This window comes from Pan paniscus, chromosome 15 (assembly GCF_029289425.2).
Source record: "Pan paniscus chromosome 15, NHGRI_mPanPan1-v2.0_pri, whole genome shotgun sequence".
Lineage (NCBI taxonomy): Eukaryota > Metazoa > Chordata > Mammalia > Primates > Hominidae > Pan > Pan paniscus.
The window spans coordinates 56,393,609-56,420,718 of NC_073264.2; the positions used below are offsets into that span (position 1 = coordinate 56,393,609).

Genomic DNA, 27,110 nt, shown 5'->3' on the forward strand with positions numbered 1-27,110 from the left:
ACTTCTTGTCCAGCAAGCGTTGCGAGTACAGCTCAGTATAAGACATTTGATTTAGAAAAACTTAAGTCAGGGTATGAGGTTTTTTGGAGGGTGTAATGTAAAAAGCCTTTTAGGAAGCTAAATTCATAGTTTGATAGTTTGCAATCAGAATTACTGAAAAAAAAGAGAACCACTTCTAGTGTTGATAAATCAGTTTGCTATATGTATATTTTTTTTAACTGGACATCTATCTGCTTGTTAGCATTTTTTGTTAGAAAATGGCCAGGAGGAGGGAGAGTGGATCTTACATGATTTTTTTTTCTGTTGTAAAGGGAGGGAGGAGTTTGAATTAATCCAACATTTGTCTTAAATAATAATTACCTGAGGAGTTAATTTATCCAGGTTGTCCCTATCCCACCCTGTGCTACCATGCTACCACCCCATGCAACGATGGTTTAGAAGTCAGCAACAAGCCGTTTTCTTGCTTTCTTACTGAGACCCGGCTATAACTTAATATAAAAACATATTCCAGGACCGCTTGTCTGGATAGGTAACTAAAATTTTGTCTGTAGTGCTTTTAAATATGAAATTACAGAATAAAAAAATGATTTGTCTGTGAATACTGTTTTTCTTCCAAAGCTTTCAGAAGAGATCTAACCGGAAGAGAAGCTAGTCACTTGTCATAGTGACCCTCTTCGGGTATTCCAGCATATCAGTACTTTTCATTTCCTCCTCTGTAGAATAATGTAAATGGAATCTAGTTCAAAAGGTAGATGGCTTAAACTTGAAGCATAGTTAGTCTTTAGCAGGAAGCTTGGGTAGAAGTCCTTAATCCTTCCTCACTGACCTTGACTTGTAATGGTACGGTTTTTTTTTTCTCTCTCTCAATACTTCCTGCTCCCCATTTGCCTTTTAGAGGTGATTGATAAGATACTGTCTCTCTGGGTTTTACATCAACATGCAGATGGAAGTTATGCCCATTTTCAGGCAGGAAATAAAAGCAAAAATTTACCCGTTAGGTACTATTGGATTTGACTGGAAGTTCACAAAACAAGGCTTTCCTGTACATGTTATTTTGATCCTCACCACAACCTTGGGAATTTGACAGCATTGTGTGCGCTACTGAAAGTTGTTGTGGTTTTTTCTTCCTTCTTTTAAGAAATTAGGAATTTTATGCTAACAGTGTTGAGTGAAGTCTCTAAAGATACAATTTTGTATACAAATTATTTTTTGTATGTACAAATTTTGTATACAAAATTTTGTATGAAAGATACAAATTTGAGCCTTTGGATCACCAGAGACTGAGAGGCACTTGAATTATTATGCAACTGCTGATACTGAGAGTGTTAGTCAACCTTTAAGATGAAAGAATCTTGGCAAGATACTATGTAATGCAATTGAAGGAGGTCCAAAATGGACGCTTGCATGTGTCTTTCCCGAGCGGTAGCCATTCTGGGGCCGGCTACACGGCTGTATGTAAGTTAGGTGTACTAGTTTTTTTGTATGTTTTTTTGAAACAGAGTCTCGCTCTGTCACCCAGGCTGGAGTGCAGTGGTGCGATCTCGGCTCACTGCAACCTCCGCCTCCCGGGTTCAAGCGATTCTCCTGGCTCAGCGCCTCGAATAGCTGGGACTACCGGTGCGTGCCACCATGCCCGGCTAATTTTTGTATTTTTAGCAAAGACGGGGTTTCACTATGTTGGCCAGGCTGGTCATGAACTCCTGACCTCGTGATCCGCCCACCTCAGCCTCCCAAAGTGCTGGGACTACAGGTGTGAGCCACCGTTCTCGGCCAGGTGTGCTAGTATTAATGGGAAAGGATGAAAGTCAGACTAAATAAGAGTTGAAAGACCTACAGCTGATAAGGAGATACCTGCTCTTCGGCAGTGCATTTTTCCTCTCTTTTGCTTAGCAGTTAGGAAGTTTTTATTTTTCCTCATGGAAAATGAGTTAATAGGTGAAGACTAAATGTCATAGTGCATACTGATGTGACTGAGGGACAATGACAGATATTTAAAAAGCCAGCTTGTGAGTGTTGTGTAATTATCTAACAAGCCAGAACTCGTGTGAAACATTTTTACAGTCTGTTTCTATTTTTGGCAGGATCTTTTTCACCCATGCTTTCCAGTTTTGGGTCTGGGAAGCAGCTTTTACGTCATATAAATGGTTTTATGGAAATTAATTTTGAGATTGGTTTATTATTTTAAGTCATTTTATTCACTTATATAATTTGAAGGCACTAAATTAAACAGTCATTTGTTATCCATCTTTCTGATGGATAAAAGCAAATGTCAAGATGAGAGTGCTGTATTGTAGAAATTCCTCAGGATATGTTTATTGGATCAGTTATTTTATTAACATTTAGAATTTAAATTCTTAAAAATTTTTACTTTATTTTTTAAACTTAATTTATGTTCAGCTAGCTTAATTTGACAGTTTTTATATTCTAGTAACTTTAATCTTGTTTTAATATTTGTTTGGGAGAGAACGTACTTATCTTTAGAGACATCATTTAGTGTTATCTTCCAAAATTTGCAGCTGTTTAGAACCAGATACTTGAGGGAAGCTACTATGGTATGATGAATGCCTTCCTTGTTAGGTCATGTGTGACAAAGGCAAAATTCAGCAAGTGCATAATCTGCAGTCCTTTGGAAGCAACAAAAACAAAAAAGAGCAGATTAACTCGAAATGCATTTAGGTCATCTGGAAATTGAATTCCTGTCAGTTCTTATCTTTGCATAATTTATCTTCTCCCCTTTAGTTAATGCTTATGGTATTTTGAAGCTGATGACATACTGTATTTTCCAGGAGAGCATTAATACAGTGTAGTTGTTTCTTAGTGTTGGTTAAAAGAACTTATCAACCTTTCATTCCCACCTCCATCTTCTAGTTAATGCTCCACAGAAGAGGCTCTCATTAATCCATTTTAAAATATTCAGCTTCAGAAACCTAACATGTACATTTCCTATCCTCAGTAGAGTATAGGTGTAAATGTGAAACTAAGTGCTATGTAAGTGTGGTTATTGCATTATTAGGTATGGATTTCATTCATCCAGCAAACATTTTTTTGAGTATTTCTGTGCCAGGTACTCAGATAGGGACTGTGACACAGAGATGATATATCGTTGCTGCAAGGACCCTTAACCTTTGTTTTAACATTGCCTTGCTATGATGGGTCTTGGGTGTGAGAGGCTAGAGTTGGGTCAAGAGGATAAACTATTGGCCGGATGCAGTGGCTCATGCCTGTAATCCCAGCACTTTGGGAGGCTGAGGCGGGCAGAACACGAGGTCAGGAGATTGAGACCACCTTGGCTAACACAGTGGAACCCCATCTCTACTAAAAAAAAAAAAAAAACGAAAAAAAACAAAAAATTAGCCGGGCGTGGTGGCGGGTACCTGTAGTCCCAGCTACTTGGGAGGCTGAGGCAGGAGAATGATGTGAACCCGGAAGGCGGAGCTTGCAGTGAACCGAGATGGCGCCACTGCACTGAAGCCTGGGTGACAGAGCGAGACTCTGTCTCAAAAAAACAAAAAACAAAAAAACGAGGATAAACTATGTTATGCTAGATTGGCCAGAGGTGTTAGTTAAAGGTCAATTTAAGGAGGTATTAGAAACTCAGTTAAAAAGAATAGGGAATAGCTTATCATAGCCCAAGACAGACAAAGGGCCTAGATACCACAGATTGAGATTGTGCTAGAATGAATGGAACTTGGTGAGTTCGGGCTTCCTTAGAGGCAAGAACAAGTGCTCAAGGCCAGAACTAGTCTATCTAGGCAATCTAAAATTAGAAGCATAGAAAAGAGGGACAACCCGAATACCTGTTCTCCTTTTCTTTCCACTCTCAGGCATGCATATACCTTCTTTTCCTTTAAAGTCAATCCTTTAATTGATGAACTTGGGAAATACGCAAGCCTCTCACAGCCTTCATTTCCAGTGTTTGCTTTCTTTCTGGAAGATTTCATAGTGAAACATTTCATTCATTACAGAAAAGTGGAAAGAATTGTTTGTACATTGCATACCTAAATACCCACCGCCCCTATATTGTTAGTCATATTTTGGTGTATTTGCTTTATTGCCTATCTGTCGGTCTATCCATTCATCAATCCTTTTGTTTTTGTTGTATTTCAAAGTATACTTTACACCTAGACGTTTCCCCATGCCTATTATTATTTGTTTACTTGTTTTGTTGTGCCTGAGCGAGTTAGAAAAATGCCACACTTTGAGACGAATTAAGAGTCCTTTATTAGCCGGCGACCGAGAGACGGCTAACGCTCAAAATTCTCTCGGCCCCGAGGAAGGGGCTTGATTAACTTTTATATCTTGGTTGAGGAAGCGGGGGTCTAGTTAAAACAATTTTACAGAAGTTAAGTAGTCAAAAAAGTTAAAAGGATAAATGGTTACAGGAAAGTAAACAGTTCCAGGTGCAGGGGCTTTAAGACTATTACAAGGTGATAGATGCGGGGCTTTGGGCATTATCAATCAGACGAATTCTTGGGGACTGCGGATATAGCTTCCCACAGTATCTTATCAGTTAATTGCATTCTTGGATGTGCTGGGAGTCAGCTTGCACAAGTAAAGTCCTTGAGGAAGGGGCTGCCAGTGAAAGAGCCAAGATGGAGTTTGTCTGGTTCTCTTAGCTAAGGGAGAAACAAAGCCAGGTGAATAAGGAAAAAACAAGGTTGGGCATTACAGTTTTTAGGCAAAACTTGTATATAGTAAAATGTACAAATCTTATGTATACCATTCCTTTAGTTTGAACAAGTTCATACATCTGTGTAACCCATATCCCTGTCAAGATATAGAACATTATCATCACCACAAAAAGTTCCTTCCTGCACCTTCTAGGTTAATTTCATTAGCTGTTTAATCTCCTGCAGTCATATTTCTACTAGTTTCTTCTGAAACTACTTGTTCAAATGGTCTACTTTGTTAGAAGTACATTAGGGTCGCATTGTGCTTGGTGTTCAGAGTATAAAGAAATGAACATAGCCCTTGCTCTATGATTTAATTTTTTGTTTTGTTTTGTTTTTTGAGACAGTCTCGCTTTGTTGCCCAGACTGAAGTACAGTGGTGCAATTCATAGCTCACTGTAACGTTGAGCTCCTGGGCTCAAGCCATCCTCCTTCCTCAGCCTCTTGAGTAGTTGGGTCTACAGGTGTGTACCACCATGCCCGGCTGCTTTTTTTTTTATTATTATTTTTTAAAGAGACTAGATCTTGCCCAGTTTGGAGTGCAGTGGCTGTTCAAAGGCCCAATTATAGTGTACTGCAGCCTTGAACTTTTGGGCTCAAGTGATCCTCAGCCTTCTGAGTAACTGGCATGTACCACGGGCTTAGTTTGGGTTGTAATTAGGTATCTGAAGAGAGATAAGTAAATGTTACATGAATTCAGAGGACGCAAGTTTCTTAGGAGTGGATCTTGAATTAGGGCTTCTCAGTTATAATTCTATCCAAGTCATGCCTACATTTTTATTCATAAACTGTTAACTCTTGTTGGGTTTCTGACTACTAGGAAGATGCTTCTTTTGTATATCCCTTTTTACTTTGGCTTATTCAGGATCCTGTAGCAAGAGCATTTGCTTTAAGTAGTTGTAGCAAACAGGATTTATTGAGAGAAAGATATGTAAACTTTGAGCGGGCTGAATGAACAGATTAGTCTGAACTTCTAGAGACAAACCCCTGAATGACACTGCAGAGCTTGCCTGCCAAGGGGGCTACTGCCACCACAGCACCGAGAACCATGTCGTTGAATCAGAAAGCCGCTACCAGAAGTTTAACTTCCTTGGGTAGGACTGTTCTTTCTGTTCTCTGTATCTTATGCAGGTATGTCTGCTTGCCCATACTTAGGTCGTATGTGAAACCTTAGCATTGCCTGTATATAAAACAGGAAGTGCATGTGAGAGCTTTATTGCATTATTGAGTCTGCAGTACATTCAGTTTGTGAGGAACTGAACTCATTTTCCCCAGATTCCCTCACTGTGACAAAGTTAAGCTTTTTCTAAGTTTTCTTTTTCAGTCCAAAGGCATGGGTATTGTTCTAGTTTTCTGAGGTAGAAACTATTGAAAACTGTATCATTTAGATTTTTTTAATGCTGATGTAACAGAAAACCAACTCAAATTCACTGGCTCACAATATTAAAAAGTCCAAAGTTGAGGCTTGATTCAGTTATACTTGTGTGATCAGACTTAATCTTTCTCTTCCTTTATTTAATGAGTTCAGCTTCCGTGGTTTTGGTCCCTTTGTGTTCACATGTTTGTTGAAGCTCAAGCCCTACAACCTCATGCTATCAAGTCCAGAGGAAAATACATAGGACTACTGTACAAAGAAAACTAGTTACATTAAAATGTAGTTATAAAAGTATTTTTAAAAATTGTTGGTAATACCTGTTTCTTTTTTTGAGACAGGTGCTTGATCTGTTGCCTAGGCTGGAGTACAGTGGTGCTAACAAGGCTCACTGCAGCTGAACCTCCTAGGCTCAAGTGATCTTCTCACCTCAGCCTTCTGAGTAGCTGGGACCACAGGTGCGCACCACCACACGCAGCTAATTTTTAAATTTTTTGTAGAGATGAGGTCTTGCCATGTTGCCCAGGCTAGTCTTGAGTTCCTGGGCTCAAGCCATCCTCCTGCCTTGGCCTCCCAAAATGCTGGGATTATAGGCGTGAGCCACCATGCCCACCCTGTTTCTTTATTAAAGAGATTTAGTGAAGGCCGGGCGTGGTGACTCACGCCTGTAATCCCAGCACTTTAGGAGGCCGAGGCGGGTGGATCACGAGGTCAGGAGACCAGCCTGGTCAAGATGGTGAAACCCTATCTACTAAAAATACAAAAATTAGCTGGGCATGGTGGTGGGTGCCTGTAATCCCAGCTGCTTGGTAGGCTGAGGCAGAGAATTGCTTGAACCTGGGAGACGGAGGCTGCAGTGAGCTGAGGTCATGCCACTGCACTCCAGCCTGGGCGACATAAACGAGACTCCGTCAAAAAAAAAAAAAAAAAAAAATATATATATATATTTAGTGGGGTCTAATAATTTCCAAGTGGTGATGAGTATTATTACTATTTGGAGGTATCTGCAACCAAAGATCATGTGATAGGAAAATAAATAAACTGTGATTTCTACTGGTGACAAAACAGATATTGCTAATATAATACTATTGTGGTGTTTTGGCTGAATTCACAGTGAAAGGAAATGCTAAATTTCAGTTAGAGGTTAAAGTAAAGATGTAATATGTTTTTCTCAGTTTAACGACACCCTGAGTTCTATATATAAACCCTTGGAGTATGTGTGAGCCTCAGCTTAAGAACCACTGCTAGAAGAGAGTTTCTCTTCCTAGAAGTTCAAGAAATGTATTCTTGTGTCTCACTGACTTTGGGTTATATTGTCATTTCTGAATGAACCATTAAGGCAAGAGAAATAGGATTTGCTAATTAGTTTAGCCAGCCTGGGCCTACCTCTGGAGCTGGGGGTCATTCACTCCTAACCAGCATCATGGAAGAGGAAGTGGATTTCCAAGGGAAAATCAAGAAGCAGTGGATGGCAGGATCTGGAAGAATTTGCTAAGTGCCCCTAAATAAAGAGCCAGTAGATACTGAGTAGCAAATAGCATTATGTCCATCCTCTCCCTTTACTTCCGTGGTCAACCAGTCATTAAGTTTTAGTGAAACTTTCATTTGCATTTGCCTTTTTCTGTTTAGTCTCTTTGATAATATCTTAAACCTCCAGTGTGGTAGTGTGTGGATTAGTCCATTGGATTGTGGAAAGAAAAATATTGAAACTTCTGTTTATTCTTCTCATCCTACTAGTATTTATATACATTTTATATATATGTAAAATATATTAGTACATGATATATATACATACATGTATGTATATCACATCATATTTGTGGGTACATGTTAAAAATGTTTTAAAAAAAGGGCATGGGAGAACCAGAAAAGTTGAGATAACTATGTAGAGCAGTGCTGTTGAGTAGAAATAGCCCTCTATCTGTGGGTTTATCATCCATGGATCCAACCAACCTCAGATGGAAAATACTTGAGGAAAAAAAATTACATCTGTATTGAACATGTACAGATAATTTTTTCTTGTCATGACAGTACAGCATAACTCTTTACATAGCATTTACATTGTATTAGGTATTTTAAGTAATCTAGAGTTTATTTAAAGTGTGCGGTAGAATGTGCGTAGGTTATATGCAAATACTACACCATTTTATATCAGGAACTTTTTTTTTTTTTTTTTTGAAACGGAGTCTCACTCTGTCACCCAGGCTGGAGTGCAGTGGCACGATCTTGGTTCACTGCAAGCTCCGCCTCCCAGGTTCACACCATTCTCCTGCCTCAGCCTCCCAAGTAGCTGGGACTACAGGTGCCCGCCACCTCGCCCGGCTAATTTTTTGTATTTTTAGTAGAGAAGGGGTTTCACCATGTTAGCCAGGATGGTCTCGATCTCCTGACCTTGTGATCCTCCCGCCTCAGCCTCCCGAAGTGCTGGGATTACAGGCGTGAACCACTGCACCCAGCCATATATCAGGAACTTGAGCATCCATGGAGTTTGGTGTCCAAGGGAGGTCCTGGAACCAATCCGCCATGGATACTGAGGGATGACTATAATATGAACCTTGTATGTATGTAATTTAGCATTTTCTAGTTAGCCACATTAAAAAAGGAAAAAGAAACAGGTGAAAAATATTTTAAAAATACGTTAACACAATATATCCAGAACATGATTTCACATTGAAATCAATATAAAAATTACTGAAATAGTTTACAGTCTGGTGTGCATTTTAGACTTAAAGCATATCCCTCTGGGCATGGTAGCCCATGCCTGTAGTCCTAGCTGCTTGGGAGGCTGAGGCAGGAGAATCTCTTGAACACAGGAGTTTTAGGTTATGGTGAGCTATGATCGTGCCACTGGACTCCAGCCTGGATGACAGAGTGAGACCCGACTCCGTAAAAAAAAAAAAAAAAAAGACATCTCAGTTCAGACTACTAATATTTCAAGTGCCAAAGGCCACATGTGGTTAGTGGCTGCTGTATTGGATAGCACAGATCTAGACCAATGATCATTGTGAATTTAGATTTCTGTAATTGTCTCTATGATGGTTTTTTATAATTCCATATTTGCCCCCTTCAATCTTATACACAGTTGGCAGGTTAGTTGGACAAAAATTCCAGTGGGATGATGTTACTCTCCAAATGAGAACCTGCTCTAGGTTTAGATGTCATAAGATAGTCCCACCCTTCCTCTTCATTTTCTGGGACTCCCTGCAATAAACCTGGTATTCAGGCAGTTTCCTCAGCCTTGCTTTCTCCTTTCATTTCTCCAAATATTACATCTGTTTTACGAAATCTATTCCCATAAAACCTTGTTGGACTCACCAATCCCTCTGTAACATCCTTACCATTTCCCACATTCCTATGGTGTATATTGAGTACTTAGCCACTCAGCACGTTGACATTTCATTGTATACTGTTGCTTGTTGCTCTTTGTTTCACGTGTAATGAGCCTTATCTCCCCTAATAAATTCTAAGCTTCATATATTATCCCTGAATTGTAGGCACATATCGAAGGCTTAGCTTTTCCTTATCTTTAGAAAGGACATAGCTGGGCTATGTAAATTTGTAGCTTTACGTTTTTTTGAAATGAATTGTTTATTCCAGTAAGTTTCATTTTTAAATTTAGCTTTTTTTTTTTTTGATACAGAGTCTTATTCTGTTGCCAGGCTGGAGTGCAGTGGCACGATCTTGGCTCTCTGCAATCTCCGCCTCCCGGGTTCAAGTGATTCCCCTGCCTCAGCCTCCCAAGCAGCTGGGACTACAGGCGCACGCCACCATGCCTGGCTAATTTTCTGTATTTTAGTAGACAGGGTTTCTCCATGTTGGCCAAGATGATCTTGATCTCCTGACCTCATGATCCGCCCGCCTCAGCCTCCCAAAGTGCTGGGATTACAGGCCTGAGCCACCGCGCCCCACCAAATTTAGCTTTTTGACTCTGTGCTTGTGCTTTCAACACTTTCACAATGATTTTCTGCTTCTTGATAAGGAAGGCATCCTTGATCCTGACATGGATTCGTTTAGCACACATTGGACCACGATAGGCCCTGCTGACATGTTTTTTTCATTGTAGACAACTTTATAAGAACTTTAAATCTCACGGCACAAACCCCTCGAAGTCTGGGCACATGCCACATGCCAATCTTGTGCCTTTCCCAACCTTCTTGGTTGGTAAACAGTTCTATTGCCAGGGGCTTGGGACACCCTATTTCTGTTGAAGGCTGTATTGTAGGAAAGCTGATGATTGTATGTCATACACTGGACCATTCTGAGTGACTGTAGACAATGTCCCCGAAAAAGCAGTTGCTGTGTTTTCTAGTCTGCTTGTTAACTTAGACACTTTTTAGCAGATTCATTTGTAGGAGTTGGTGTTCATTTGCTTTATGACAATTAAAAAGATTAATTTTGTTTATAGAGTAGTTTATTTGAAACTGTAGAATCATTCTTGGAACTACAGAATAGGGAATTATTGATTAGTTGGAGTTTCTGAAGATGAAATTTGAGTTTCATAAGGTAGTCTCAAAGGACACTTTTGCTTTATTGTCCAGAAACCGGGAGAGGCAAACTTGTTTCCAAAGTAGGGCAAGAGGTTTTATTTCAAGTTCAGTCATCAGGGTTATTCTCTGGAGGTTGTCTGTACTTTTTTACAAACCCCAGTCACTTTAACCCTAGGGAATAGGTTTCTCTTGTTCAGGCTGTCTTCTTTCTTGGATGAAGAGCTCTACCATCATCACTATATTTTAGCTCATTTGTGGAACAAAGGACTATCGAAATGTTTCCTGAAAATAAGTCCAGGGAGGGCCTTAGAGCTTTATGCTTTATTGAATCGTCTTTCATTTGACATTTTCTTTGCTGTATTTTACTTAACATAGGCTATGATTAGATTGATAAAAAGCTAAAAAAATACACCAACATTTTTAACTTGTGGAGTTTCACAGCCGATTTATTACAACCTATTTTATATGCGAGGTAGTATGTTAAGTGTATTAGTTATATTTCCATCACTTTTTCTTTTAGCATAATTTTACAGATATTTATATTCTTTGGCAAATAGCAGTCTGTAAGAATTTATCTTTTTTTTTTTTTTTTTTGAGACAGTCTCACTCTGTTGCCCAGGCTGGAGTGCAGTGGTGTGATCTCAGCTCACTGCAACCTCCACCCCCTGGGTTCAAGCGATTCTCCTGCCTCAGCCTCCTGAGTAGCTGGGATTACAGGAGCCAGCCACCGTGCCCGACTAATGTATTTTTAGTAGGGATGGGGTTTCACCATGTTGGTTAGGCTGTTCTTGAACTCTTAACCTCATGATCTGCCTGCTTTGGCCTCCCAAAGTGCTGGGATTACAGGCACGTGAGCCACCATGCCCAGCCAAAAATTTATTCTTTTTATTTAACACTTTGTGTTTTCCCCCCTTTTGGGTAAATATAATAAAATTGGTTATTAAAGTCCAGAAAAATATTAACTTTACTGGAGAGTTCACATTTTTGTTTTATTAGCTGGTAGGAGGTTATAACTTTTCCTAAAATTAAAATGTGACTTTACATTCTAAGAGTGTGTGTGTGTGTGTGTGTATGTGTATGTATGTGTATGTATTTTTAGAGATAGGGTCTCATTCTTTTGCTCAGACTGGAGTGCAGTGGCACAGTCATAGCTTACTGCAGCCTCAGACTGCTGGGCTCAAGCAGTCCTCTTGCCTCAGCCTCTTGAGTAGCTAGGACTTACAAGCATGCACCACCATGCCTAGTGCTAATTGCATGTATTTTTAAGACTGTAGGGTATAAAATTTTTTTACACTTAAAAATTACAGTATATGGGTTGGTTGCGGTGGCTCACGCTTGCAGTCCCAGCACTTTGGGAGGCTGATGTGTGTAGATCACCTGAGGTCAGGAGTTCGAGACCAGCCTGACCAACATGGTGAAACCCTGTCTCTAGTAAAAATACAAAATTAGCCGGGCGTGGTGGTGCATGTCTGTAATCCCAGCTACTCGGGAGGCTGAGGCAGGAGAATCTCTTGAACTCGGAGGTGGAGGTTGCAGTGAGCTGAGGTTGTGCCATTGCACTCCAGCCTGGGCAACAAGAGTGAACCCTGTCTCAAAAAAAAAAAGTGAATGATTTATTTTCTTCTCTTTTTATTTGATTCAGGGACCTAGCCTCTGGATTTTGAGTGTTTGTGGTTACCTAAAATTTTGTTACTTTGTTTTTTTTTTTTTGAAACAGGGTCTCTGTCACCCAAGCTAGAGTGTAGTGGTGCATTCTCAGCTCACTGCACCTCAACCACCCAGGCTCAAGCAATCTTTCCATCTCATCCTCCTGAGTAGATGGGACTACAGGCATGTGCCACTACGTCCAGCTGATTTTTGTATCTTTTGTAGAGATAGGGTTTCACACCATTGCCCAGGCTGGTCTTGAACTCCTGGACTCAAGTGATCCTCCCTCCTCAGCCTCCCAAAATGCTGTGAGAGAACAGGCTTGAGCACCATATCTGGCCTTACCTTGGTTCTTACTGCAGTTGTCTTGTTTTATTTTGTGAATCTTTACCATGTTTATCTTGCTTTTAATTGTCCTATTTTAAAATGCAGAGAACATTCTCTCTGGCCAGGTGAGGTTAAAAAAAAAAAAAAAGTGCAAAGATCAGTTGTAAAGCTTCTTTCAAGAATTGTTCCGGCCGGGCACAGTGGCTCACGCCTGTAATACCAGCAGTTTGGGAAGCCGAGGTGGGCGGATCACGTGAGTTCAGGAGTTTGAGACCAGCCTGACCAACATGGAGAAACCCCGTCTCTACTAAAAATACAAAATTAGCCAGGTGTGGTGGCGCATTCCTGGAATCCCAGCTACTTGGGCTGATTCAGAAGAATGGCTTGAACCCAGGAGGCAGAGGTTGCAGTGAGCCGAGGTAGTGCAATTGCATTCCAGCCTGGGCAACAAGAGCGAAACTCTGTCTCAGAAAAAAAAAAAAAAAAATTGTTCTTTCTCCCGGGAGTCAAGGAACAGCACATTACGTAAGGTGGGGTGAAGGGAGGTTTCCAGGTTGGAAACAGAGCAGGTCAAAACTCCCATGCTGATCAGTAGTGGGATCGTGCCTGTGAATAACCACTGCCGTCCAGCATTGGCAACATAGTGAGACTCTATCTCTTTAAAAAAAAAAAAAAATTCCTTTATGAACATTTCATGGGATTTCCTCCATCCCCTTTTAGGGGACATAACAAGAAGGAGAACATGCCTCCTTAAAAGGTATTAGTTTTAGCAATTAAAATCTCCCTGCCAGCTCATTTGTTGGTCTACTTAAATATTCAAGTTTTATTTCATTAAAGGTCTTTTCAGGTGTTTCAAGTGTTCCTTTAACCGAACACTTGTTGAACTGAACACTTGTTCATGTTTCTCATGTTTAATGGCTATGATTTAAATACATGTTGGTGTTACTGAAGTCATAATCCAGTGAGAATTCCTGTTAAAAGTGTTAAGATTTTGGACTCTTGCATAAGTCCCTTAAGGAGTGGTCTGACAGTTACTAATCTTTGTTTCCCATAGAATCAGGAATACCCTCTATCTTTAGATGTTCAGTCAAAATTGGTTAGAATTGAATTTGAGTAACCCCCGTGCTTGTATTTATACTGCTTATTTAGTATTCATGGAGAATGCTGTATGAAAATTTGATTAGTTATTTTTTTCCTTCCAAATTCCTTCCAATTGATAACTTAGAAGAGAAAATAAATCTCTACCTCTTTCCCTTCCCAATTTGTAAAAAATGAGTGTAACTTCCCATCTTTCTACTTTTAAAGGATGTTAGACTTCTTGGTTTATTAAAGTAAGAGTGATATTCTTGAAGATTCGACGTGAATTCAATTTAATGTTCTTGGCAGACACAAACTTAGTTTTTTTCCCTTTTAGAAGAAAACCATATCAAGCCTTCATTAATGAACCTCGGTGTAACTTTTGGCTTTCTTCAAGACATTTGTCATTTGCGTTGTACGGCTGTGGCGTAGATATCTTGAAATAATGCTAAATTTAAATTTTATTTCCTTGTGCGTTGTATTTGTTTTTAAACTCCTGCTCAGTTTACTTACCAAATATTAATAGTGTGCCTACTTTCAGTCTTCTATATTTGAATGTCCCTTTAGTCTATGTTGCTGAAATTCTACTTTATGGAATAATACAGATAACTGTATTGGAAAGTGTAGTCTTTGCCCTCAGGAGCATTTACTCTGATAGGGTTAATGATTGTAAGCCCCTAACAAAATTTCCACACTAGTGACTAAGAATTTTTAAAGGATAAGTGATTTTGTTTGTAACCCTACAACCCTGTTCAAAACAATTTGATGTTTGTACTACAGGTTGAGTATCTCTTATCTTACATGCTTGGGACCAGAAGTGGTTTGGATTTTGGATTTTTTTTTTGAATTTGTAATATTCGCATATACATAATGAGATATCTTGGAGATGGGACCCACATTGAAACACAGAATTCATTTATGTTTCATTTACTTTTTTTTTTTGACACAGAGTCTCGCTTTTTCGCCCAGGCTGGAGTGCAGTGGCTTGATCTCGGCTCACTGCAACCTCCACCTCCCAGGTTCAAGCGATTCTCGTGCCTTGGCCTCCCGAGTATCTGGGATTACAGGTGTGCCATCACACCTGGCTAGTTTTTGTATTTTAGTAGAGATGGGGTTTCACCTTGTTGGCCAGGCTGGTCTTGAACTCCTGACCTCAGGTGATCCACCCGCCTTGGCCTCCCAAAGTGCTGGGATTACAGGCATGAGCCACTGTACCCGTTATCATTTACATCTTATACACATAGCCTGAAGATAGTTTTCTACAATATTTTAAATAATTTTGTTCAGGAAACAAAGTTTGTGTACGTCGAAGTGTTAGCAAAGGTGTCACAATCTTAGTCACTCATGTGCACAGTCTGTAGTTATTTAGCATCACCATCACACTCAACTGAGTTTATATGATACTGATAAGCAGTCATTTTCTTATACTTATTCACACATAAGTATAAGAAAAAAGTAAAAAATAACAGTAAAAAGTATGACATACCATTAATATAGTAGAATAATAATGTGTTCAGGGTAACTAAGCACAATAGCATCACCAGAATATGTGTATCTGCTGTTAAGCAACATCATCAACAAATAAGGTTAGGCTTTCAGTCCCCACCTATGATGTTATTTTTTGATTAAAAGGTTTCTAGACTTTTTGTTTGTTTGTTTGTTTTATTAAGGCCGGAAGAAACATCAGAATCAATTGAGGGACCAGGAAATGGGGCCTCTAGGGAAGAGAAGGCATTCTGCTAGATGGCTTTTAAAAATATTTCCGCCAGAGTCACTTGTCTCATTAACAACAGTTTTTGTCTTAGAAGTCTCTCTGTGATTTTATAAACCAGCATGATTTTGTTAAGAATGCATGCTGCTCTGGTTCTCTAATAAGCCCAACATGCATTTGCATCATGTCGGCAATAAGCACTTTTTTTGCTGTGTTAACAATGTCATCTTCATTGTTGTGTGCCTGTGTTTTGACTGTGACCTGTCACATGAGGTTGGGTGTGGAATTTTCCACTTGTGGCATCGTGTTGGAGCTCAAAAAGTTTTGGATTTTGGACCATTTCGGATTTCGGATTTTTGGATTAGGGATTCTCAACCTGTGCTATCAGCCAGGAGGTATAAATGATGTCTCCTTTGTGGGTTTAAATATAATTTATTGCTTAAGAAGTTGCTTGTAATTGGTATGGATCAATAATTTATGCTTCATGACCTCTGCCTTATAATGTGGTTAGTCATCTTTTGGCATTGGTGTGAGAAACAAGGTTTTCCAAAAGGAAAATCCAATTTTTTTTTGGATATTTCTAAAGTAAAGAAATTTTTTTAATTTTGTGCATTTAAATTATAATCATTACATCGAAATAAGTACATAAAAATGGAATATAAAATTACATACACTAATCATAGCTGGGAAAAAATAGTCCAAGACTTGGGCTACTGCAAAATTAAATGGTTTAATTAAGAGTAGATTTTGAGTAACTCTTGTTGTGTTGTTTATGCCATGAAAAAGGCAAGAGTTTATCTTCACGTATTTTAAAATAGTGTTGAAAAGAAAACCATGTACGGCCTGTTTGATACATTTCTCAGAAATCCTCATTTTATTTTAATCTGATTCATAGACTTTCAAATGATCCTACTTGTAACTGTTTAGAAACTGTACTCCTCTAGCAAGAAAGAACCTTTTGTAATGATTTCTTCAGTTAATCAGAGAAAAGGCTTGTTGGACGATTTGATTTAGCTAGCTGCTTTGTTTGTTTTACCCCAAGAGCAAATGATGAGAAATTAAAAAAATATATAGGGCCGGGCATGGTGGCTCACGCCTGTAATACCAGCACTTTGGGAGGCCGAGGTGGGCGGATCACTTGAGGTCAGGAGTTCGAGACCAGCTTGGCCAACGTGGTGAAACCCCATCTCTACTAAAAATACAAAAATTAGCCAGGCGTGGTGGCGCATGCCTGTAATCCCAGTTACTGGAGAGGCTGAGGCAGGAGAATCGCTTGAACCTGGGAGGTGGAGGTTGCAGTGAACTGAGATCAAGCTACTGCACTCCAGCCTGGGTGACAGAGCGAGACTCTGTCTCAAAAAAACAAAACAAAAAAAGTATATGTAATATATATTTCAAGCAGCAAAATGACCCCAAAACTTCTCTTTTTGGTGAAAATGTTTTCTTGCCCTTTTCTCTCAAATGATTTAGAGTTCTTAGCCTTCTCTTTTTTCCCCCCTTTCCAGCATTTTTAAATTTTGTTATTTTTGTATCTAGTAGTTCTTAGGTAATTAGTTTAGTGTGGAAGTACTTCAAAACCAAAATCTAATATAAACCTCCAAATCTGCATATACCAAAATTTCAAAAAAGTTTGTATATTTTAGTAGGATGGAAGAACATTTACTTTTTGAATAATATGTTCACATGGTTCAAACACAAAAGGTGCAAAAAATGAGAAGTTTTCTTCCTTCCCCTGTCTCTTGGGCACACTTTACCCCTCTCTGGAAGCAACCAGTGTTACCAGTTTCTTATCTATTCTTCCGGTATACGATTCTTTCTTTCTATGTATGTACGTATGTGTGTATATATGACAGAAAGAAAGAGGTCTTGCTTTGTGCCCCAGGCTGGAGTGCAGTGGCATGATCACAGTTCAGTGCAGCCACAACAACAACATCCTGGGCTCAAGAAATCCTCCCACCTCAGCCTCCCAAGTAGTTGGGAATACAGGCATGCACCACTACGTCCAGCTAGTTTTTTTTTTTTTTTTTTTTTTTTTGTAGAGACAGAGTCTTACTTTGTTGTCCAGGTTAGTCTCAAACTCCTGGACTCAAGGATTATTCTGCCTTGGCCTCACAAAGTGCTGGGATTACAGGAGTGGGTCCCCAAGCCCAGTCACTGTCTACCTTTTTAAAAAAAAACAAGTATGGTAGCATACTCTGTGTACTATTAGCTTGCTTTTTTCACCTAACAGTAGTTTTTAAATTCTTTACATATTGGTATATGAAGAGTGTATTTGTGATAGAAAACTTAAAATAACAGTGACTTAAACAACAACAAAGTATTTTTCTCTTAAAAATTCAGGAGGGTGATTTAGGGCTCATCTGGAACTCATGGTGTGCTGTTTTTCTCTTACTCTCCTTTTTTTTAAATTGAAGCATAATTTGGCCGGGCATGGTGGCTCACGCCTGTAATCCCAGCACTTTGGGAGGCCGAGGCGGGCGGATCACTTGAGGTCAGGAGTTTGAGACCAGCCTGGCCAACATGGTGAAACCCTGTCTCTACTAAAAAATGCAAAATTAGCCTGGAGTGGTGGCAGGTGCCTTAATCCCAGCTACTTGGAGGCAGAGGCAGGAGAATCGTTTGAACCTGGGAGGCGGAGGTTGCAGTGAGCCGAGATCGAGCCATTGCACTCAAGCCTGGGGGCAAGAGTGAGACTTCTCTCAAAAATAAAATAAAATAAAATAAATAAATAAATTAATTAATTGAGGCATAATGGATACAGTAACATACACAGATGTTAAGTGCATGGTTCAGTGAGGTCATCACCCCCTACCATCACTTTTCTGATTGGCCTTTTTCTATACTAATACTGCTCTATGTATGCTGCCTGTGTCCTCATTGACTTAGCAAGATCTCTAGCTATTGCAGCCCATTCCGAGCAGCAGGGTGCATGAAAGGGCAGAGGTTCTATGTTACCCTTTTAAAGGAAGGTTTCTAGAAGCTGTCACTTCATAGCAGTTTGAATTATGTTTCATTAGTTAGAACTTAGTGTCATAGCCACATCTGAATGCAAAGAAGGTTGAGAAATGCAGTCTTTATTATCTTTTTTTCCCATTATAAACAATGCTGCAGTGAATAACCTTATTCAGATTTTTTTTTTTTTATGTATTTTGAGACAGAGTCTCTGTTGCCCAGGCTGGAGTGCAGTGGCACTATCTCAGCTCACTGCAACTTCTGCCTCTGGAGTTCAAGTGATTCTCCTGCCTCAGCCACCTGAGTAGCTGGGATTACAGGCACCTGCCACCATGCCCACCTAGTTTTTTTTTGTATTTTTAGTAGAGACAGGGGGTTTCACCATGTTGGCCATGCTGGTCTTGAACTCCTGACCTTAAGTGATCCTCCTGCCTTGGCCTCCCAAAGTGCTATGATTTTAGGCATGAGCCATCATGCCTGGCCTCAGATGGTGTTTTGTGGGATACATTTTTAGAAGGGGAACTACTGGATCAAAGAGTATTTGCAGTTGGACAACACACTTGTTTTCTCATATCCTTGCTGACACAGTTTTTGTATTTGCTAATTTCGTAGGTAAAAAAATGACAGAGGGTAGCTCTAATTTGCCTGATAGGACATGTAGGTAGAGAAAATACTTCTATGCTTACATACTGATGATACCTAGAAAGCATGGATTACACAGCTAGCTAATGTAATGCTAGTTGGGGTGAAGCATATGCAGCATGTTTTCATTTTATTTAGGCCAATTGTAGCAGAAGACTGATGGTTAAAGGTAGATGAGAAACCCTTCTACTCACAAACATGTCACTGTGAACTGACAGGAAAACAGGGTAATAATGTATTCTTTAGGAGTTTTTTAATTAAAAAGTAGGTTAGGGCTGGGCATAGTGGTTTATGCCTCCTCACTTCAGGAGGTGAAGTGGGGAGGATTGCTTGAGGCCAAGAATTGGAGACCAGCCTGGACAACATAGCAAGACCCCACCTCTAATAAAAACCCCAACAAATTAGACAGGTGTAGTGACATGCACCTGTAATCCCAGTGCTTTGGGAGGCCAAGGCAGGAGATTTGCTTGAGCCCAGAAGTTCGAGACCACCCTAGGCAACATAGGGAGACCCTGTCTTTAGAAAAAAAATAGCTGGGCATAGTGGAGTGCACCTGTAATCCCAGCTATGTGGGGGTGGCTGAGATGGGAGGATCGCTTGAGCCCAGGAGTTCAAGGTTTCAGTGGGCTGTCATTGCACCACTGCTCTCCAGCCTGCGTGACAAAGTAAGACCTCATTTCTTTAAAAAAGAAAAAAAAAATCAATTCATGTATAAGGTTAATTTAGCATTAATTTTCTTTGGTCCTGTTTTCTATCACATTTCTTAACATTCAGAAACATATTTTTAACTGATCTTAAAGTACCCTTTAACCTAATGGGGAAAAAGAAAGTAATATATATTTTTTGGTTCTTTTTATATAATATTTTTTGTTGTGTTTTCTTTTTATTCTCTGATTGCTAAATGGGTTCAGATACATTACATGATATGTATTCTGCTTAAACTGTAATTTTTTAAATAGAATGTTAAGTGTCCTTAATTATATTTTTAACTATGAGCTTTTGGTTGGGACTTAAGGAAAAACTTCATAGTAATTTTCTATGCCACTGGGTAGTATTATAAGCTGTATTTACTTTTTTTTTTCTTTTTTGAGACAGGGTCTTGCTCTGTCATTCAGGCTGGAGTGTGGTGGTGCCAACACAGCTCACTGCAGCCTCTACCTCCTAGGCTCAAGTGATCCTCACACCTCAGCCTCCAGAGTATCTGGGACTATAGGCGTGTACCACCATGCCTGGCTAATTTTTGTATTTTTCTCAGTAGAGACGTGGTTTCGCCATGTTGCACAGGCTGGTCTTAACTGTTAGACTCAAGACCCTTCTGCCTCCCAAAGTGCTGGCGTTACAGGCGTGAGCCACTGTGCTCGGCCTGTACTTACTTTTAAAGTAGGAAATGGGAGCATTAAAAGAAAGGATATATATGCATGTTTTCCCCATACCACCTGATGAAGTCTTAGATAGCAGAGACCTCTTACTTAGCTACCATAGGTACTGTGGCATAGTAGATTAGACTCCCAATAGCAATGTTTTGGCTCTTCTGGGTGAGAGGGAGGGGTAGATGTTAGTACTTTTAAAATGTCAGTTCTTTAGGTAAAGAAACTTTTCTCTTTTTTTTTTTTGAAACGGAGTCTCACTCTTTCACCGAGGCTGAAGTGCAGTGGCACAATCTCACCTTACTGCAGCCTCCATCTCCCAGGTTCAAGCAATTCTCCTCCCTCAGCCTCCCTAGTAGCTGGGATTACAGGCGTGTGCCACCACACCCAGCTAATTTTTGTATTGGTAGTAGAGACGGGGTTTCACCATGTTGGCCAGTCTGGTCTCGAACTCCTGACCTCAGGTGATCTACTCACCTTGGCCTCCCAAAGTGCTGGGATTACAGATGTGAGCCACCCCGCACCCGGCCTTGTTTTTTTTTGAGACAGGTTCTCACTCTGCCACCCAGGCTGTGGTGCATTGGCACAATCTCGGCTCAGTGCAGGCTCTGCTGCTGGTTTCAGATGATTCTTATGCCTCAGCCACTCGAGTAGCTGGGATTACAGGTGTGTGCCACCACACCCAGCTAATTTTTGTGTTTTTAGTAGAAGATGGGGTTAACCCTTGCCATGTTGGCCAGGCTGGTCTTGAACTTTGACCTCAAGGGATCTTCCCACCTTGGCCTCCCAAAGCACTGGGATTACAGGCATAAGCCACTGTACCTGGCACTAGGTAAAGAAACTTTGTAAGGGCCCGATATCTATAATCTGAAGATAGAGACTTTGAGATACTTTGAGTACAGTATCGTCTCACTTATCTGGAGGTAAGATTTCTGTAAATCTCTGCTTTTTTTTTTTTTTTTAATCAATGAAGGCTTAATAAGCCAAGGAGTAGGAAAAAAGTATTGCTTAGTAAATGGGCATTGTGATCAACCTCAGGCTCTTTGCTAAGGTTCCTGTGACAGAATAGAAAGTATTGCCTGTCATGTTCTTTTCTGTATCCTTAGCATGGAAAGTGGGACCTAGCACATGGGTATTGTTCAGTAAACATTTGTTGAATGAATGAATTTTTATGAAGTCTGGTTTTTTTTTTTTTCTTCCCTAGCACAGATTTGTGTGTGTGTGTGGAGAGAGGGATATAGAAACTTAACAGCAATGGCTGACATTTTTGCTTATTTGTTAGGTATTGGTGGTGGTGTTAATCGGGTACGCATATGCTTTCCTTAGGATTTGCATTTGCTGTTCCCTGTGTCTAGAACGCTATTCCTTAGATAAATCTTCATTCCTTACCTCCTTAAAATGTTTTCTCATCTATCACCTTCTTAAGTCTGTACTGATCACCCTACTTAAAATTATAACTGCCCCTCTTTGCTTGCACTTCTAAGCTTCCTTACCCTAGTCTGTTTAGCAGTTACCTCCTTGAAACATGCTCTGTAGAATTTACTTATTATGACTGTTGTCTCTCTTACTACCAGAATGTTAGTTCCTTGAGGGCTTTGTCTATTTGTTCACTGTATTCCAGGTGCCTAATAGATGCTCAAAAAATTATTATTTTTTTTTTTGAGACAGGATCTGGCTCTGTCTCCCAGGCTGGAGTGCAGTGGTGTGAACACTGCAGTCTTGACCTCCCAAGTTCAAGTGATCCTCTGACCTCAACCTCCCAAGTAGCTGGGAGTACATACGCACACCACAGGGTTTTGCCACATTGCCCAGGCTGGTCTTGAACTCCTGGGCTCAAGTGATCCACCTGCCTTGGCCTCCCAGAGTGTTGGGATTATAGACATGAGCCTGGCCTCAAAAAACATTTGCTATATGTGTGAAGAGAAGAAAGGGTATAACGTAAGAAAGTTAGCTATAAAATAGTTTACATTTTAAATACTTATATTTGAAAGTATTATTTCCATTATTTAAAAAGTAATTTTAAAATTTTGCTTTTGGAGACTACTGTGTTCCATAATTACACTGGGGCAAACACAGCTGTGCTAAGTTTAAGAACTGTATATTCTGTTGGTGGAAAAGGACTGAGTATTGCTTTGCCCAATACATCACCTGCCTCAGTCTTCTAGTGGTTTTGTGGTGAAGTTGCCTTCAGTGGTGGTTTAGTTAATGCTGTTTGACTTACGTCCCGATAAATCAGTTGAAAATAAATGCGTTTAATATATTTAACCTACCAAATATCATAGCTTAGCCTAGCCTACCTTAAACATTCTTAGAATATGAACATTAGTCAACAGTTGGATAAAATCATCTAACGCAGAGCCTACCTTGTAATAAAGTGCTGAATATCTCATTTACTTTATTGAATACTCAAAGTGGAAAAGCAGATCAAAATTTGAAGTGCAGTTTCTGCTGAATGTGTATCACTTCTGCACCATCGTAAAGTCAAAAAGTCACAAGTTGAACCATCCTAAATTGGGAACCTTCTGTAATGGAAAAAACCTCTAGGTTTGAATGTGTTCCATAGTGTCCAGATGGAACATCCCTTTCCTACTGGAGATAGCTTTCTGCACAGTGAGGTGTGACAATGTTAATAGTTAGCTTTATTTATTTATTAATGTGGACTAGGCCTTATGCTAAGCGGTTTATGTATATTATCTATTCTATATAATGGCTCTATGAGGTAAATATTCTTTTCTATTTTTTTTTTTTTTTTTGGAGACAGAGTCTCTCGTCTGTTGCCCAGGCTGGAGTGGAGTGGTGTGATCTTGACTCACTGCATCTTCTACCTTCTGGGCTCAAGCGATTCTCCAGCCTCAGCCTCCCGAGTAGCTGGGATTACAGGCATGCACCACCATGCCCAGCTAGTTTTTTGTATTTTTAGTAGAGATGGGGTTTTGCCATGTTGGCCAGGCTGGTCTTGAATTCCTGGCCTCAAGTGATCTGCCTGCCTCGGCCTCCCAAAGTGCTGGGATTATAGGCATGAGCCACTGCGCCCAGCTGAGGTAAATATTCTTGGCCATTTTTTCTTGCAGAAAATTGATTATTCATTAAACACTTTGTCTAGCTAGTAAGTGTTGAAGCTGGAATTCAAATCCAGCCAGTCTTACAGAGGAACTTCACTACACAAAACACTTTCCTGTTATAGTAAAGAATACTTTGAAGTAAAAAAGAAATTAGGAACAGCTTAGTGGAACAGTAATGTCACAAAGAGACCATTATCTTTTATTTGCTTTAGCTTCCCATGATTTACTAGATTGAATGAGACTGCTGTGACTGAAGCAGTAATGTTATGTTAAAGTTAACCAATGCTGTCAGGCACAGTGGCTTGCACCTGTAATCCCAACTACTTGTGAGGCTGAGGTGGGAGGATCTTTTAACGCCAGTAGTTGAAGACCAGCCTTAGCAAGTCCCCCCCACTTTTTTTTTTAAAGTTAACCAATGCTAATTTAAATAAAGTAAGTATATTTTAAATAAAGCCAGAGTTGGCTCCTAATTATCTCTTCTACTACTTAGACTTAGTTCAGGAAGAGTTTAGCTTCTTTTTGGGACAGAATTTTTATGTTCTCCCTTTATCCCTAAAAATTAGATTCAGCAGGAAGGCAAAAGTTGTAACTGTATAGCTGGACAGGAAGTATAATTTAGTGAAGGAGTAGAGGGGTAGACAGTGGGTAGGTTTTGCTGTTCTTGTTTTTGTTTTTTTTTTTTTTTGAGACAGTCTCGCTCTGTCGCCCAGGTTGGAGTACAGTGGCTCGATCTTGGCTCACTGCAACCTCTGCCACCAGGTTCAAGCAATTATCCTGCGTCAGCCTCCCGAGTAGCTGGAATTACAGGCGCCTGCCACCACACCCGGCTAATTTTTTTTGTATTTTTAGTAGAGATGGGGTTTCACCATATTGCCCAGGCTGATCTTGAACTCCTGACCTTGTGATCCACCTGCCTTGGTCTCCCAAAGTGCTGGGAATACAGGCATGAGCCACTGCGCCCGGCCGCTGTTCTTGATTTTTGAAAGAAAAACTTCCCCATAATTTACGCAAAATTATAGTAATGGAAACAGTCTTCCCCTGCCTACTATAGAAAGCAATTTTTAATTTAAAATTTTGACTAGAATATTCTGATTCTTTAATGTGAATTAGTTTTGAACCTTAATTAGCCATTTGTCTTCTAAAAAAATATATTTTATTTCCCACCATGCAAATATTTGTTCTGTTCTAAGGAGCTTCAGACTGTACCTGGTTATCTCCAGTATATAAATCAGTTTTAATTTGTTTTAAAACAGTAGTTTAGGGGAGTAAATTAGAATCTACAATTGTAGGAAGACCCACCCTAATCTTAGGATGCAAATGTACTTTCCCCTTGACCGGCGTCATTTTGGCTGCCCTTTACAGTACATGTGGCTGGCAGAGAAGGGAAGATGGAGCCGCCATTTTGAACCTGATTGGCACAACTGCCGGCATATATGTCTGCAGCTCTATTTTATAGGCTGCTCTTTGTTAGGAAAGTGATTTGGGGCTGCTTTTCATTAAAAGGGAAACCTTACCGAGGACTGCCGTACCCTATCTACCTAAGTAATTTCTTTTTAACTCCTATGTCAGTATTAACATAGAGTAGTTCAGATGTTGCAGTCAGATTGCTAGGGTTCACATCCTGGTTCTGCCATTTACTATTTGGTGCCCTAAGTTAACACCTTACTAGCCTCTCAGTGCCCCAGTTTTCTCATCTGTAATATTTAGACAATAATATTACCCACCTATTAGGGTTGTTAGGAAGATTTAGTTTAAAATACATGTTAAATGCCTAGCATATAGTAAGTGCACAGAGCATGTTAATTTTCCTTTCTCTTTACCAGCAAAAATGATTATGTGATTTAGATATGGTAGTGATAGCCTCTATTGGAAATTTTGATAGGATTAGGTAATTTTAGATTATTTTTCTTTTTAGAACCTCAAAGAACACTTGTTATCATTACATGAAATGCTAAAATGTATATCTATGTGTATGTGCAAATATTTTCATAAAAGTCTTTGAAAAACCCTCTACTTCTTCCCAATAAAGGATCTCACTAAAGATTATTTGGTAAAAAAAGAAATCTTGGAGCACAGCCAAAAAACTGGGAATGAAAAAATACTGTTTTCACGCCCAGAAACTCTGTATGTATAATCAGAATTGTACATCTTAGGATGTTAGGGAAGCTTTCTTTGTTCCATGCAAAACAAACACTGACCGTCCACTTCTTGGACTTGAGAAATGTTGAAAGTTTCTTTACAAATGGATGTCTAGGGCAGGACTGGCAGGAGGAAATAATTCTTTTCTCAAAACACTTTTTTTGCTTCCAGTAAGTGGAGGAACATTGTTGAAACTTCCCTCACCACGCCCTCTGCTGAGTGTTTGTGAAACTCAGGTGAGTTAAATGTGTAGCGCAAGCTTGTCCAACCCGCAGCTTGTGGTGGCTTTGAATACGGCCCAACACAAATTTGTAAACTTTCTTAAAACACTATGAGTTTTTTTTTTTTTTGCGTTTTTTTTAAGCTCATCAAATATCGTTAGTGTATTTTATGTGTGGCCCAAGACAGTTCTTGCAGTGTGGCCCAGGGAAGCCAAAAGATTGGACACCCCTGGTGTAGTGGTTCCTCCTGCTTCTCCCATACTTGACCCTTATTTGAACTAGGATTATTTCTTTTTTTTACCCTCCTGGATGAGTTGGAGGAAGTCCTTGAAATCTATTTTACTGCTACTGTTATTACTACTTTTTAAAATGGAAACATACACAGAAGTAGAGTCAGTGAGCCCTTATGTTTGTACCAGTTTTATCCTACCCCTACATTTGACCTACTTGTTGTTGTCCTCATCTTTAAAAAAAGCAAATTTAGCAGGGTGGAGGCGGAGGAGGGCGGGCGCCGGAGCCCACCCAGAGCCCAGCCGGAGCGGGCGTTGAAGGCTGGCGCGGCGAGCGCTGTTCGGGGCTGGAGGGGGTAAGGCCAGCAAGGGCGGCCCGACCCTCCAGGAGGCCATCCAGCGGCTGCGGGACACGGAGGAGATGTTAAGCAAGAAACAGGAGTTCCTGGAGAAGAAAATCGAGCAGAGGCACGGCACCAAAAACAAGGGCGCGGCCCTCCAGGCACTGAAGCGTAAGAAGAGGTATGAGAAGCAGCTGGCGCAGATCGACGGCACATTATCAACCATCGAGTTCCAGCAGCAGGCTCTGGAGAACGCCAACACCAATACCGAGGTGCTCAAGAACATGGGCTCTGCCGCCAAGGCCAAGAAGGTGGCCCACGACAACATGGACATCGATAAAGTTGATGAGTTAATGCAGGACATTGCTGACCAACAAGAACTTGAGGAGGAGATTTCAACAGCAATTTCTAAACCTGTAGGGTTTGGAGAAAAGTCTGACGAGGATGAGCTCATGGCGGAATTAGAAGAACTAGAACAGGAGCAACCAGACAAGAATTTGCTGGAAATCAGTGGCCCCGAAACAGTCCTTCTACCAAATGTTCCCTCTATAGCCCTACCATCAAAACCTGCCAAGAAGAGGAAGACGACGACATGAAGGATTTGGAGAACTGGGCTGGGTCCAGCGCGGGCAGGATGGATGTGGTGCAGGCAGGTTCCATTGCTCTCGACTCTCACTCCAAAGCAGTAGGGCCACATTGCTGCTCACTCTCTGCATAGCATGGTCTGCACCTAGGGGGACGGGTGGGGGCGGGTAGAGGGGGGTTGCGGGGCGTGGGAGCTGTGGGGGAGAAGTGCCTGCTGTTTATAATGTTGAATTTCTGTAAAATAAACTGTGTTTGCAAATCCAAAAAAAAGCAAATTCTA

At 40.3% G+C, this 27,110-nt stretch overlaps 2 protein-coding genes across 23 annotated transcripts in view; both read left to right on the forward strand.

Annotated features, from left to right (window-relative positions):
• LOC100987547 (putative charged multivesicular body protein 4B-like protein CHMP4BP1) lies at positions 1-27,100 on the forward strand. The gene has a single exon (XM_063596226.1). It carries the CDS (start codon positions 26,326-26,328, stop codon positions 26,839-26,841), a length of 516 nt encoding a protein of 171 aa, XP_063452296.1. The 5' UTR covers positions 1-26,325; the 3' UTR covers positions 26,842-27,100.
• The window catches only part of FBXO34 (F-box protein 34), a 114,627-nt gene that overhangs the window by 954 nt on the left and 86,563 nt on the right, over positions 1-27,110 (forward strand). The gene's annotated exons all lie outside the window — the stretch shown is intronic.